Below are 13518 nucleotides of genomic sequence, written 5' to 3'. Positions count from 1 at the left end.
TAGTAGTGGCGAAAGAAGCTGTAAAATGAATATCAATTAGACTGTATGCGAGGACCATGATAGAGCAGGCCGTACAGTTAAAATACAGCCGTGACATTACGTAACAGTTAAGGCTTTATTAGGATGGTGGCCCGACTTAACATAAGAATGAAAGAATACAACACTTGAAAACAACGTCGTTATAATATTTAGTAAAATGTATTGTATGTGGATGTAGTACCGAGTTTAAAGAAAATTGCCATTATAATGTGTCCTTTCAATTATTCACTCCCACTGCCTCGCTGCATGGTTTTCAGGATGCTAAGGAATGTTGAAACCATTCATGTTTGGCAAACTCACAAACAGGAAAACATCTTTGATTTGACTTGTGAAATGTTTAAACCAGTGACATATTTCAGGTCTTACCGTGCCATTTCCTGTGTCTTCAGCAGCTTCCTCTCCACATTTAGACCCTGAAATGTTCAAAACAAAGAAGCAGCATTGTTGCACATCAGGGTGTCTTCTGACAGACAACTTTGAGTGCTGTAAAAAAAAAGATGCTTTGTAATTGTATCAAAAGCATTGAATGTATTCTACATAATGTTAGAAAATGTGTAAGTTTTGTTCCGCTATGTTTTGCTCAACAGCATCACAATTGTTTAAAGAGTTACTTTCAATCATTGTTACTCTCAGTGACACACACTGGCATCAGCTTTCAGCTGCGTCCCCCTGCTGAGTTTATATAACCTAGAGGCTGTGGTAATTAGTAGGATATTCATGCAACTAATTACAGACAGACAACAGGGAGCCAATGAATCCTGTGAGCAGACTGCTCTGAACATACAGCTCCTTCTGAGAAACTTGTGCTGTACACTCAACTCCCAAAATAACAATGCATTCAATATGTGACATAAATATTTTAAAGCCTTCTGAATTTATCTTATTTTTTAAAGTGCAGTAACAGATGAATATTTCATCTTGGTGCCTCGTGCAATCTTCCTTTGCAACACTTCACAAGTCTCCTGAGGTCAAACATACCGGCTATTTAAGGATAACAACCGTTTCCTGTAAGGACATCATAAACCATGTGTGGGATTAAGTCACAAATTGTCGACTCCAAAAACAGCAACACTTATTTGTATATCATATATTTTTTTTTATTCATACTTCCAATCTCTACTTCACATGAACCAGAAAGCCACTTTCATCTTCAGTCTCTATGAGGCAAAGTCATCGGCAAGTCAGAACCTACGCGCAGCGCAGGTTGGATTCCTTTGTCAGTGTGTGTGCACACTGCAGATATACACAACATATACTTACAGTATATTTTTATCTCATGTAGAAATTTCACTAAAAGTCTCTCTAGAGATCAAAACATTTTCTAAAAAAAAAAACATACAGTAGAATTCTTTTTGAACAGAACTACACCAGTACATATTTTATCAAGACACACCCGAAGAAGAGAATTTGCTGCGAGTTTGATCAGTGGTCGTTTTTCCGGAGGTTGTGTGTGTGTGATTCAACCAAGGCTGTTAGTTAGTACTGGGTTGCGTGGGTTGCACTAATGTCTCGCCTGCCGGCTCTGTGACAGCAAGCAAATGCCAATTAATACAGTCAATGAAGCGCACAATTCATTAGTTGTCAGTGACAAAACGGTGGCATCCAGAACTCTCGGGTCACCTTGGTTCCACAGCTGTGCAGCGAAAAGCAATCATACAATCATTCGTGTAACGCAGATCACTGTGAGAGTGCACACTGGAAAAAAGTGAGAAACAAATGAAAAGTCAATCGTAGCTTTGATTTGATGAATTTGTTTGTTCCAATGGGAAACATGGAGTTTGGAAGGGAATGATGAAGATAAAAAAAAAAGCCTGATGAAATTAAATCCAGACGGGCCAATGGAGGCCAGAGTGAGAACTTAATAGGATGTGTGGCTTACATCTGTTCAATGTTCAAATTTGTCTCTCACTATAAACGAAAGCAGCCAGAGTTGGAGTGTAAAACCAACCACCATCAAGCATTTACCACGTCTCGTTCCAAACAGTATGAGAATGTTTGCAGTTCCAAACAAACAAATAAAATATATAATTCAAGCATCTGAAAGAGGAAAATCCATTTCATCATACACAAAAACAAACTCTTTAAAGCATCTCAATCACATTTTCATAGCATTTCTGTACCATCATATACATGAAGCAAAACTTCAACATAGTCTTTCAGTGTCAGGATTGGAAAGGTGATTTCACTAAAACAGAAAAGCTTTCCAACCACTCACATTCAGGTCATAAGGTTTCCACGTGTTATCATTACTCAGTGCCTTCGTCAACTGTAATATATACGCACACACACAGCAGAGGGTCAAGCCTGAAGCTTTCCAGCTGCTGTCAGTAAGTCAGTCAGTAACACGCCACGCAGGCACACAGTAAAGATAGCATTACCCTCATACAAATCGCTCATTCTTGTCCTCAAGCAGACAAGAAAGGGAGTCTCAGATTGGGCTTTGGGATGTGACCTTGGAAGCGATTCACGTGGAATCTGTTTAAAAGAATGAAGCACAAATAGTCTGTCTGGGCAGACGTAACATTATTTTAACAGCAGTGATAAAACCGAAATGATTAAAATTCAGGTATTCCTAATGCGGTTGGAAGTTGTAAATCACCAGTGTGATTGTCAAATGAACAAATCAGAAAACACAACTTAGAAACGTTCTCCTTAGCCCTGCATTCATCCTTAAAACTAAACTGCTGCCATTTCTTTCTTTCATTCTTTACCTGAAGAGGCCTTAAAGTGCTTCACTTTCTCTTTTTTTGAACACAAGGAAGTTCTTCTTACGTTTGGAAGTGCTCTCATCGCTGAAGTCTGTCAGCTGACAAACCTTTAAAAGATGCTCTTTACCGCACCTAATCCAGTATATATATAAATATATAATACATGACATACATGATTAATACTTCATTTAAAACAATATGGTCATTCGTGATGTACATTTCTACTTCTTTCTTTTGGTTCAATTTAGTTGCGTTAAAATAATTCTCATGCTTTCATTGCATCCAAGACAGACACTTGAAAAGGGGGAAAGGAGAGTATAATACGGGCTGAAGTAGGTGTTTTTTCTTTTTAAAGGAACAGCTTGTGAAATACATTTATTTGGTTTATTGCCGAGAGTTAGACAAACTGAAGTTACATGGCTGCTGGCTAGTAGAGCAAGAAGATGGTTAGCTTAGCACAAAAACAGGGGAAATTACTTGTTGAGCTAGTTAACCGGTGCTGGCTGGTAGCTTCAAATTTACCGCACAGACATTTGACCGGTATCAATCTCCTCATCTAAGTTTCGGCAAGAAAGTAAATATGTGAATTTCTGAACAGGTCGAACTACACCTTTAAGTCATCAAGCCACTAACATGGTGACATAGATCAAAATTTGCTCAAGTAGGGCAGATGAAGGGTTCATCTCCAAAATGTTATATATCCAGCTCATTATTAAATCTTAAAAATTGAGATAATCATGTCTTTCTTCTTCCTCTTGTGAACCACAGATTTAAGCTACATACAATGTGTCAAACAGTGACTTAATTGAAAGTTTTCTCAATGAATCAATTTTGTGAAAGTGGCTGTAACTTTGTTGTCAAATGTTGGATATGTCATTTTGGAACAAAACTCTTCGATTGTAAACTGTACCCTGGCGGGGCTAATGCAAGGCGGCATCCAAATGCATTAGCATTAAAAAGGCAGTCTGGCTGCAAGAGCCAGAAATGAAAAAATAAGAAACATACAAGTGTGGAATGGTAAAAATGTCACACTTTACAGCACACACTTGTGCGCACACGCATGCATGCACGCATTCACACGCACTCACACACACGCGAATATAATCGCGCGAATGCAGAATCATACTTGCACACTGGACATGTCACAGACATATCTGGCATGCATTTTTAGAAGAAAACACTTTTTGTTAGAAATTCTTTAACTGGTCTAGAGCTCTGATAATTTCATTATGTACATAAATTAACAATAAATATAGGTAATGTTTATATATTTTGAAATATATATATTAAATAATGAAATATTTTTATATATTTCAAATATATTCATAGAATTCTTTCTAATTTGAAACATATTTAAAGAGATATAGTCACAGTTTAGTAATAAAACATGTAAGAACACAGGTCTCCCTATTAGTCGAGCTGCAGCATCCCTTTTCTTTAAATTAATGAGTTGTGATCAAAGTCTGGCCTCTCGGTCCAGGCGAATACATTCTACTTCATTAGAAGGATGAGGAATAATGCAATGTAAGGTAACTAACACTGTTGCAGGGGCAGCTGATGATGGGAATTTCGTATAAGGTTAAAGTACTGGCATCAGTGTTTCGATTCGACTAATAAATAATTCAGCACAATGGTCTGACAGGGAACCAGCCCTGACGGAGACCATACAGGCCAGGTTAAACAAGGCAACAAACTGAAGCTGAGCTCCCAGCTACAACACTCATCTTCCTTTGTGGTCATGGGATGATACCGCACTCTGATCACATTGAGGTTTCCTAAAGGGACACTGCAGCGAGGACCTCTAGGGGACGATGGGTTTGGAACAGTCTCGAGAGTGTAGAAAGCCATTAAGACTCGAAAGGACCCCCCTCTCTTTGACTCGATCTCTCCACATCTTCTGTTCTTCTTTTTTTTGACACACATAGACTGGAACTGAACCACATTAACACTGACTGAGGGGAGCTAGGTTGTCTAAATGCATGCAGTAGATTCCCTTCATTCTCTCTCTCGCTGTCTGATCGACACAGCTTACAGTAGGATGCACTCGGAAATAAGAGAGTAGAAGAAAACGGTTATCCCACAGGTGCAGAGAAGAAGCACCTTCCCACTATGCCTCAGTGATGTTTGGGACACCTCAGTTCCTGTGTGTGGTAGGGGCACTTTCTGTCCAGTATGTCCTCCTCCGGGGGGGTTTTCACCTCTGTGTGCGCTGGAGACGACTGTTCCTCTCTCTGTGTCTTTTGGACCAGCTCACTGTTGGTCCCGCCTCCCCCTCTGTCCTCTCTGTCTTGCTGCTGCCTGCATACTGGTTCACAAACAAAACAGGTCCTATATTGCACAGCATGCCCTCATGGCCTTGTGGTGGTGTGTCAGTGATAGCGACTTCTCTTCTCCTCAGCCTCTGAGCTGTAGTCCCTTAAACCAATGCCTCGTTGGAGGTTCAATAAAGAGTCTTTCATCTGAAGAAGAGAAAGGAGAAGGAAAAAAGTATGTTAGCTTGTTTGTGAAAGACTGTGACTTCACTCTGACCTACATTAATGCATGATAACAGTAACAGTGACTCTACTTCCTTTACTGGTACTGAGAGGAACTTTCTTTTTGTGTCGATCTTGGCGACCCCTGCTGACAAAGCGGTAACTCTTTTCTATTTGCTTATCTTGTCCTGTACAAGCACAAGTAGTGTTTACTGATGAGAAATCTAATCTTGCTGACTTTTAACAGTCAAACGTATCACTCACCACGGATCTTTGCCGTTGAACATGTAATCGAAGGCTGTTCCGGGCGGTGTGCGGTATATTGCTTCGCCTGACACCGACCAGGTGTCAGCAGTAACAGGCGTAATGAAGCTCCGCCGTCATGCTGCCTTTGCCATTTTAGATTGGACCGAGCAATGCGGACGTAAAGCCGCCCCAGTGTGTGTTTTTACATTGCGTTCCGGCGTTGCGGAAGCAAAAGGTTTGTAAGGTGTAAACAAACAGTATGTGCTTTTTTTTCTCGAACTGGCCGTGTAAAAGGGGCTATTGAAAATGTCTATATGGAAATATTTAATCTTGTCGCTGATGGTTTCGCTTTTGTAGCGCATATTGTTAGTTAGTAGTGTTTTGGTCTGTTTCATAACCAGCTAAAAATTCCTCACAGGAGCTTTAAGATAATTAAATTATATTTTTCCAATAGTGCTGCAGGCTGCAATACTGTTATGAATCAAACATTTCAGTCGTCTAAATGGACCGAATATTGAAAACAGGTCATTTGAAAGAAAAGTTTCTATATCTGATTCAGTCAAGTAAGTAGTGTCTCACAATTTAATTCCTTATTGAACTATAAGAGGTTTTCATTAAAGTGACATGCTTCAGGTTCTGTGCGCGCTCCCAGAAAAAGGGGCGCTTTTTACACGTCATTTGAAGTTAGTGTTAAGTGTAAATTTTACCTGAAGCAAACCGGTGAAAACAAAAAACAGAGGGAGACTGGAGGGGGGTGAGTCATATTTTCTCAAGAGAGAAAATGTTTTGACTTAAAGTAATGACTAAAATGTGACGACTTTATACTGAAAAAAACTGGACTAAAATATTTTGAGTTGTCTTTGAGTTGACTAGAAAGGGTAAAAATGACTAAAATGTGACTAAAACTAAAGTGCATTATTTTCTAAAGACTAAGGCTAAATCTAAAATAGCTGCCAAAATTAACACTGAAGTGACGTATTGTGATATGTTTTGCCATTCAGTAACCAGATTTTTGTATTCTTGAAAAGTCTGGAGTTGCTTCGAAGTGACCAGCAAAATAAGGCTTTAGAAAAATGGCACAAAATTAAGAAGGATGAACTGAAGCTGGACAGCAAAAGACAATATTTTATATCAAGACTTATTTGCTGCATAATTAATTTTAAAAACAGGGCCCAGTAGCTCATGTTTACTGGCTCACAGGCGCCCTCTCTCAGTAGAGGATGTAATGCCTAGTGCAGAGTTACTTTGGTCATATATGGTCAAATAGTTCACTTGGCAAATAAGGTTGCTAGCTGTGTTGCTAAAATAACCTCCTGTCCATTATCCCTCCATCTGCAACAAAGCAGAGTGGCAGGATTCTTAGCTTGCTTCAACTGTGTCTTGCTGATGTCAGATACATGGTCGCACCCAAATACAAAAGCAGGCGATCTCTGTGGGAGTTGTTAACATTTTGAAAACGCAACAAACATCAAACATCACATCACACTTCTGACAGGACTTCTTTAAAATCTGCCTGAGTACCTGGTCTAGGAGCACTACTGACGACTTGATAATCTCCCTCCACTTCTGCAGCTCGGCATCATGGTAACGCTGCTGAGCCTCCAGGAGCTGGGCCCACTCCATCTGCGTCTGAGGCAGTTTACTGGGAGAAACACACACATCAGGGTAAAGCAGCTGAAGCAAGACTTCCATTCTGATGGGCCTGCCAACAAACAGTTTGGGAAATTGTTTCAGCAAGCCCTGAGCAATTCAGGGGTAGTTTAAAGAGCTCAACGTTTTTCTGTCGCACTCAACAGCCATATGGATATAGTTTAGTGTGTATGTTTAATAGTGTGTGTGCACGTGTACGTCAAAGTGTATGTGTGTGATCACCAGCCAAACAGCTAAAGTAGTACTACATTCAGTCTTATTTCTGCAGAGATAGATGACATTCTGGGATTCTTTTGTGTGTGTGTGTGTGTGTGTGTGTGTGTGTGTGTACCTTTCATGAAGCCGCAGACCTTGCCAAGTTGTTAAGGACTGTGCAGAGTACTCCAGCATCCATAGCTTGTAGAAGAGCATCATGTTGAGGAACACCAGCAGAACCAGGCTGAAGGAGGAAAAGAGGCGAGTCAATAAAAAAGTCTTCCACTTTGCATTTCTTATTCTCCTAATCTGTACAAAGAGTGACAAGGAATACTCTTAAATCTAGGTATCTGGCTACGCTGGCTAAACAGATTATGTACCTTAGACAGATCCTATGGATGGCAATGGAAGGAGAGGAGAGAGAGGTTACACACAGACTGACAATGAGATATTTATCAGACAGCAACACAGTTTTGATTAGTGAATTAGACACAGAACAAACAGGAAAAAATGATGAAATAATGAAACTCAGGGAAAATTCAGTTTTAGGTGAGATGAATGTGTGTACATGTACTTGTGTGTCATGCCAGCATGTGTCTTATGTATTTGCATCCTCATAGCCAGATATAGAAGCATCCCTTCTATATCTATCTATCGAGCATGTTTGCGTGTGTAGTGATAAGTAGCGTACACAAAGCTGATGATGAGCAGCAGTTTGGAGACGCTGTAGAGAGCGAGCCCTCCGGGCAGGTGATGGTGTTCTGGACTCTGGTGTCTGGTTTGCGTGGAGCCTGCCACTTGTTTGATCCTCTGAATCACTTCCTCATCTGTTGGCGTGGTAACAGGGCTGAGCGCCTCGTCCAGATGCTGGCTGCGCATGTGGGGAAGAGGCCTCTTCTTCCGCCGCACCGTGGAGTTTTTCACCACCTTGGCCTTCGGAGACAACTGGTGGGACTCTGTGAGTATGTCCTCCAGCTTGGACAGCTCTAACTCTGGGAGGGAAGAAGACAACTGTCAATCATTCATACCACGCCTCATTTAGATTCAAGTGCTGCAGCCATGAAGAAGTATCTGTTTACTTAACTGTCTTCACACCCATCTTTTCTCTCTTTAATAGTAGCCCTTTAATAGCAGAAAATAGTAGTGCTACCTTCTCATACCTGTTCATTTACATTTATGTAAAAATATATTATTATATTACACAAACAGACAAACAAGCAACACTCAGGTTTACCTAGAACGCGGAAGTTCTCTTCTAGCCCGCTCCAAAAGTTTTTCTCTATGAAACCTTTCACCAGCCCCCACGGCTGTTTTCTGTAGCGCAGCTCTGTTGATACCCTGAAAGGACAACCAAAAAACATGTTTGTTCAAACATAGACAAAGAACGTATTTACAACAAAATATAATATTGGAAATTGATAGCAAATGTAAAACTAATAATTAACTGATCCACTAGCTGTTGTTTGATGAAGTCTAGTTCAAGCTGATCTTCCATAAATGCACATTTCTTTCTCAATTATGATCATTTCTGTCTGACATATGGAATGGGTACTGCTCCATATGATAGGCTGGTTCAAAAAGAGGAATGGTGAAGACACCAGAGGCTCTCTAAAAGTTGAGAGATTTTTATTTTTTTAAGTAGAAGAAGAGCTCAGAGTTGGTACACCAAAAGAGGCAGATCACCCTGATTAAAGATCCTAAGCACCACCCTTGTCTTTCAGCATGCTGTTGGAAATGCTCTCTTCTTATTAGGAACATATGAAGAAATACTCACAGGCCCTGAGTCTTACTCACCGTAACCGACACTTGTTCTTGGCCACCCTGGTGAGCATGTAGCGGTTGAGAGTGTAGAAATAGTCGTGGTAGGGCACGTCATGCGTGATGACCTCGGCGTCGATGATGTAACACTCGCTCTCCTGACTGGCTTTGTACAGAGTCTGGTGAAAAAACGATAACATGGTTTAATTGAAGCATCTCAAACTCAAAAGGGATGTAAAATAAAAATGGTTTACATATACTAGGGTTGACTGTACTTGTGTCTCAGTGACTGTGGCTGTTTTTGGGGCCAGGGGGTTGGACAGTGAGATGGTGTACAAGATCTCTCTGGTCTGGTTTCCTGCATCCTCCTTCTTCCACGGGTGGTACACTACATCTAAACAGCAAAATGATGACAGAGGAACATAAATAAAATGATAAATGTTGTAATACAGGCCATCAGGCTATATTTAAAAGTAAAACAGCATAGTTTATGACGCATTGGCTACCATTAGACAATAGTTAATGTTAGCATTCAAGCTCAAAAGATGTTATATTGTCATACAGCTGTTTTTCAGGTTGTGCCTTTACTCCTTCAGCTGTGAAAGTATCACAAATTCTTACCTGAGAATCGTCTCTGATCCATGAAGTCACTCATGAACTGCGACTCCGTGAAGAGGATGTCATAGAGCTTATCCACGCTGACTTTATAGATCTCGTTGATGTGCTGCCTGCCATTCAGATCCTCATGGAAGGCCTGCACTTCACCTACATGACCAAGAGATGTACAGAGAAGACGAGGAACACAGGTCTTATTGTAAATCCTGACCTCTCATTTTTAGTGCCATCAGTATCATCCTCAAAGAAGGAGCAGATATTCCACTACATTACGTGAAGTGTATACTATGCTCTGTACAGTTACCCTCATCGTGTGTTTCGGAGGAGTCACTGAGCTCCGTGGGGAGGTCTTCGTTGTCGTTGAAGTCCAGAGAGGGAGAGGGGACAGGACCACCAGGCCCGCTGGTATCATTGTTCTTCTCTTCCACCAACAGCGGCAGAGCAAGCAGCTCGCCGTCCGGTAGGCAATCTGCATACTCCTCTGTTTGGAGGGCAAACTGGGTACAGGAGAAAATTGGCATCAAATATCTTTGCTGACTTGAGAGGTTAAGCACTTTATTCAGCCTGCATAAATGTGTGTGTATATGTGTGGGTGGGTGTTAAAACAAGTGTCCAACTTACCGTTATGGGCGTGTCATGGTTTCCAGGGCTGGGCAATGTGCTGTTTGGGACGACTTTTTTATGTAACAGAGGAGGGCTGCCCTCGGGTTTGGCCTCGGCGCTGCTCTTTGACAAGTTGTCGTTGTTTATCTCGTTCTCTTCATTGGGAATCTCTTCACTGAACCTGTGGGTACCAGAGAACAGCGAAAGACAGGAAGTTTACTAAGTGCAACTCATTTCATCTCACAACATGTATTTGTTTCTTGTAAAACCTGAGAGAAGTAGTGTTTGCAGATTTTTTATGGTGTGATTTGACTCGGCTAGTGGGTGGGTGGACAGTATTTGCATACATGTGGTAAAACTGATATCAGCATGTTTGGACAATCACATTAAAGTTGGCTTAGTATACTTGTAAAAAATGTTAAACCAACAATGTATTAATTGTATTTACTTTTTCCATTGAAATTGGATATTTCTGTGCCAAATATGCTCACAATGATCTGCACTCCATCTTACTGATAGGTATGTAATCAATCATATCTCAACAACAAAGCCAGAATCACTTCAAAACCATTTAATTTGACCTCAGTTCAGCCTTTTAAGTATTTTTTCCTCTCACATTGACAGTTTGAGTTCACCCAAAGAGAGATGTGTACAGACTGCTGGATGAGGACAAAAGATTATACAGGCAAATCAGTCAGATCACATGTTTAGCCCAAAGGCAAGTAGACAGGAAACATCAGACGCTGAGTGCTCTGGACACCAAACAGATCCAAACCTTGACTCTTCATTGATTTCACCATGTACATGTAAATTAAGATGTAAATGAAGGAATAACAGAAAGAGATCTTTTAAGCCCTCAGACTTCCGAATGCAGCATCATCAGTGTTGCAACTTTTTTGCAGCCTTAGAGCTGTGTCAGATTCAACAAACTAAAGTGAAAATTAGAGAAGGATGTTAAGTGTGTAATCATGTGTCGAAATGTTGTAGGAGCTGGAGAGATTGTGACTGCTTGTATTTGGCGGAACATGAGAGTATTGCAAATAATAAGCTCTTTCATTATTTTTGGAATTGGGTAATTATGAAATCGACTGACATTTGTCTATAATGGTTACCATTTTAATTGAATCTGCTGTATAAATAGACTCACCCCATGGTGTTGAAGTCGTCATCAGGGGGAACATAGTCCTCATCGTCACTGGTCAGGCCGAGCTCATTGCCATAGCACTGGTGAACAAAGTGCCACAGTTCTTTTGGACACAAGGGCTGCAAGACACATCAACCAATCAAAGTAAGTAAGGAAAAGACTCCAAAACAAAGTATGACTTATCAATGTGAACATGATCTGGAACTATCATCAGATTTGCTCACCTTGTCCAGCAGCGCATTCTGCCACAGTCTGAACATCATCATGTACGTCCTGTCCCTGGCTCCAAATGAGGTGAAAAAGTGCTGTAAGAAATATATGGTAATTACATACAAGTCTTATGAGCCCTGGAATGGAATAACACTTCACTGTTGAAAATAAAGAGCCAGCACGGTTTAAAAAAAAAACATGTTCCATCTGGGATTATCTTAATTTGTAGCAACATATTTTTGCAGTCACGGTGTGGCATTAATATCTCGCCAACCATTCTCCAGTCACCAATTTGTGACAGGAACATGTCCCCCCTGTTGGCGACAGAGATGAAATCATGAATCTGTTACCAACCACACTCTGTACCTCAAAGCCTCCCCACTGTCTCTTCAGGCAAAGATGATTAAATTTAAAACATGTTCCCTCTTCAGTCTTAGGTATGAGAACATGAGTCACTACCGGGTGTGAGTTGCAACTACAATATAAATGTCTGTGTATAGTCATGCAGCATGCTTTACCTTCTCAGTGTCTGTAGAGACCTGGATGGCATTGGGAATGAGGCGGGCAGTCTTCTCTTTCGTCATCGAGCAGATGTCCTTTAGCCGCACTGTCAGCTACACAGACACAAAAATGAACACAATTATACATAAATGACCGCCTCCAGTGAAAATCAAGTTTTTAACCTTGTAAACATCTCCATGTGGTGTTTTTCATGTGCTACACATTAGAGACAACATAAGCAGTCATCTCCATGGCTGGGCCTGTCTGCTTTTAAACTGCAGTGTACCAAGGACAGGCTGAACAACACGTTTTCAGATTTGCAGGTTTGAGACGTCACAAATCCTAAGGAGCCAATCCCGTTAATGGATGGGGTGACGCTATGTATATCATTATGTGTAACCTATGGCAACCACTTCTGCAATGCACGAGCCAGCTGTAACAGCCATCGTAATTTTTGCAAACTCACTACTGACTACTAACGTTAACGTTACTACTACTAATTACTACATTTTAAGCTAGCTAAGTTGCAACAAGTTGCCACTTAACAATGGCAGAGACATGTTTTGTTTTCGCTACGGAGGGGGTGGTTGGAAATTTGCTAATGGGCAGGGACTATGCAGATTCGTGTTTAATGAGGGAGAAGCTGAGAAGGAGGAGATGCCTTGGGATAATTTTTACAAGGTAATCAAATGTATTTTGCAGAAAAAAAATATTTGACACAATTTATTATTTCAAGCAGAGCATTTTATGTCTTAAAACATGACTGGAGCTGGTCTTTAACATATTATAGCTCCAATTGCGACCCCAATTCTTCCAATATACTGCATAAAAAAGTCAATGAGAAGAGGTCCTGAGGGTTAACAAACATACCAGGGTTTCCCAGCGGAAGATGTTGCTATAGAAGCAGATCCAGTTCTCAGAGAGGTAGAGTCGTCCCTGCAGTAGGATGTCCCGTTGAAGAGCACAGGAGTAGTCTGGAATGAGAAGACGTCACATAATCAGAGACAGAAACACCATAAATGACGCAAAATCATAAAGATACATAATCGCTATCAGAAGTGTGTCCATTACAAGATCAAACATACATCAAATTCATCTTTATTAAGGGTCATTTGAGAGCACTGTCACAAAGAAACCTCAAAGCACTGCTTTTTACAATTACGAAGTTGCGTGTTTATCTTGTTTACTAGCTGTAAACTCTTCATTACCGAACCATAGCAGAGTCAAAGTCAGACTCTGAGCTCAGTTTTACCCTCCAGTTTTATTCTTCAAGGCGTTTCAGACAGAGACGGTATTCATTGGGGGAGCAGGGAGAATTATGCAACAACAAATCTGCTTAACTTGTGACACTATGCGTTCATGGCACAGTGCAGTC

General features: G+C 40.7%; 1 protein-coding gene across 6 annotated transcripts in view; it reads right to left on the bottom strand.

Annotated features, from left to right (window-relative positions):
* Window positions 1-1111: 1111 nt before the first annotated feature.
* LOC138596893 (protein Aster-B-like) overlaps window positions 1112-13518 on the bottom strand; it is a 64911-nt gene continuing 52504 nt past the window's right edge. For all 6 annotated transcript variants that reach the window (XM_069668350.1, XM_069668351.1, XM_069668346.1 and 3 more), the window contains 14 exons: window positions 13014-13117; window positions 12161-12256; window positions 11657-11737; window positions 11436-11551; window positions 10307-10469; window positions 9990-10182; window positions 9692-9835; window positions 9346-9464; window positions 9107-9249; window positions 8547-8650; window positions 8004-8304; window positions 7449-7556; window positions 6989-7109; window positions 1112-5206 (listed from right to left, as the gene is read on the bottom strand). In XM_069668350.1, the coding sequence (XP_069524451.1) occupies window positions 5117-5206; window positions 6989-7109; window positions 7449-7556; window positions 8004-8304; window positions 8547-8650; window positions 9107-9249; window positions 9346-9464; window positions 9692-9835; window positions 9990-10182; window positions 10307-10469; window positions 11436-11551; window positions 11657-11737; window positions 12161-12256; window positions 13014-13117 (1883 nt within the window). In that variant the 3' untranslated portion in view covers window positions 1112-5116. The remainder of the gene's footprint in view (window positions 5207-6988; window positions 7110-7448; window positions 7557-8003; window positions 8305-8546; window positions 8651-9106; window positions 9250-9345; window positions 9465-9691; window positions 9836-9989; window positions 10183-10306; window positions 10470-11435; window positions 11552-11656; window positions 11738-12160; window positions 12257-13013; window positions 13118-13518) is intronic.

Source organism: Semicossyphus pulcher, unplaced genomic scaffold (assembly GCF_022749685.1).
Source record: "Semicossyphus pulcher isolate SPU_LCO1_2020_fin unplaced genomic scaffold, fSemPul1.0.p SCAF_19, whole genome shotgun sequence".
Classification (NCBI taxonomy): Eukaryota; Metazoa; Chordata; class Actinopteri; order Labriformes; family Labridae; genus Semicossyphus; species Semicossyphus pulcher.
Note: the sequence above shows the minus strand (reverse complement) of the source record. Positions and strands in the feature narration are given on the sequence as shown.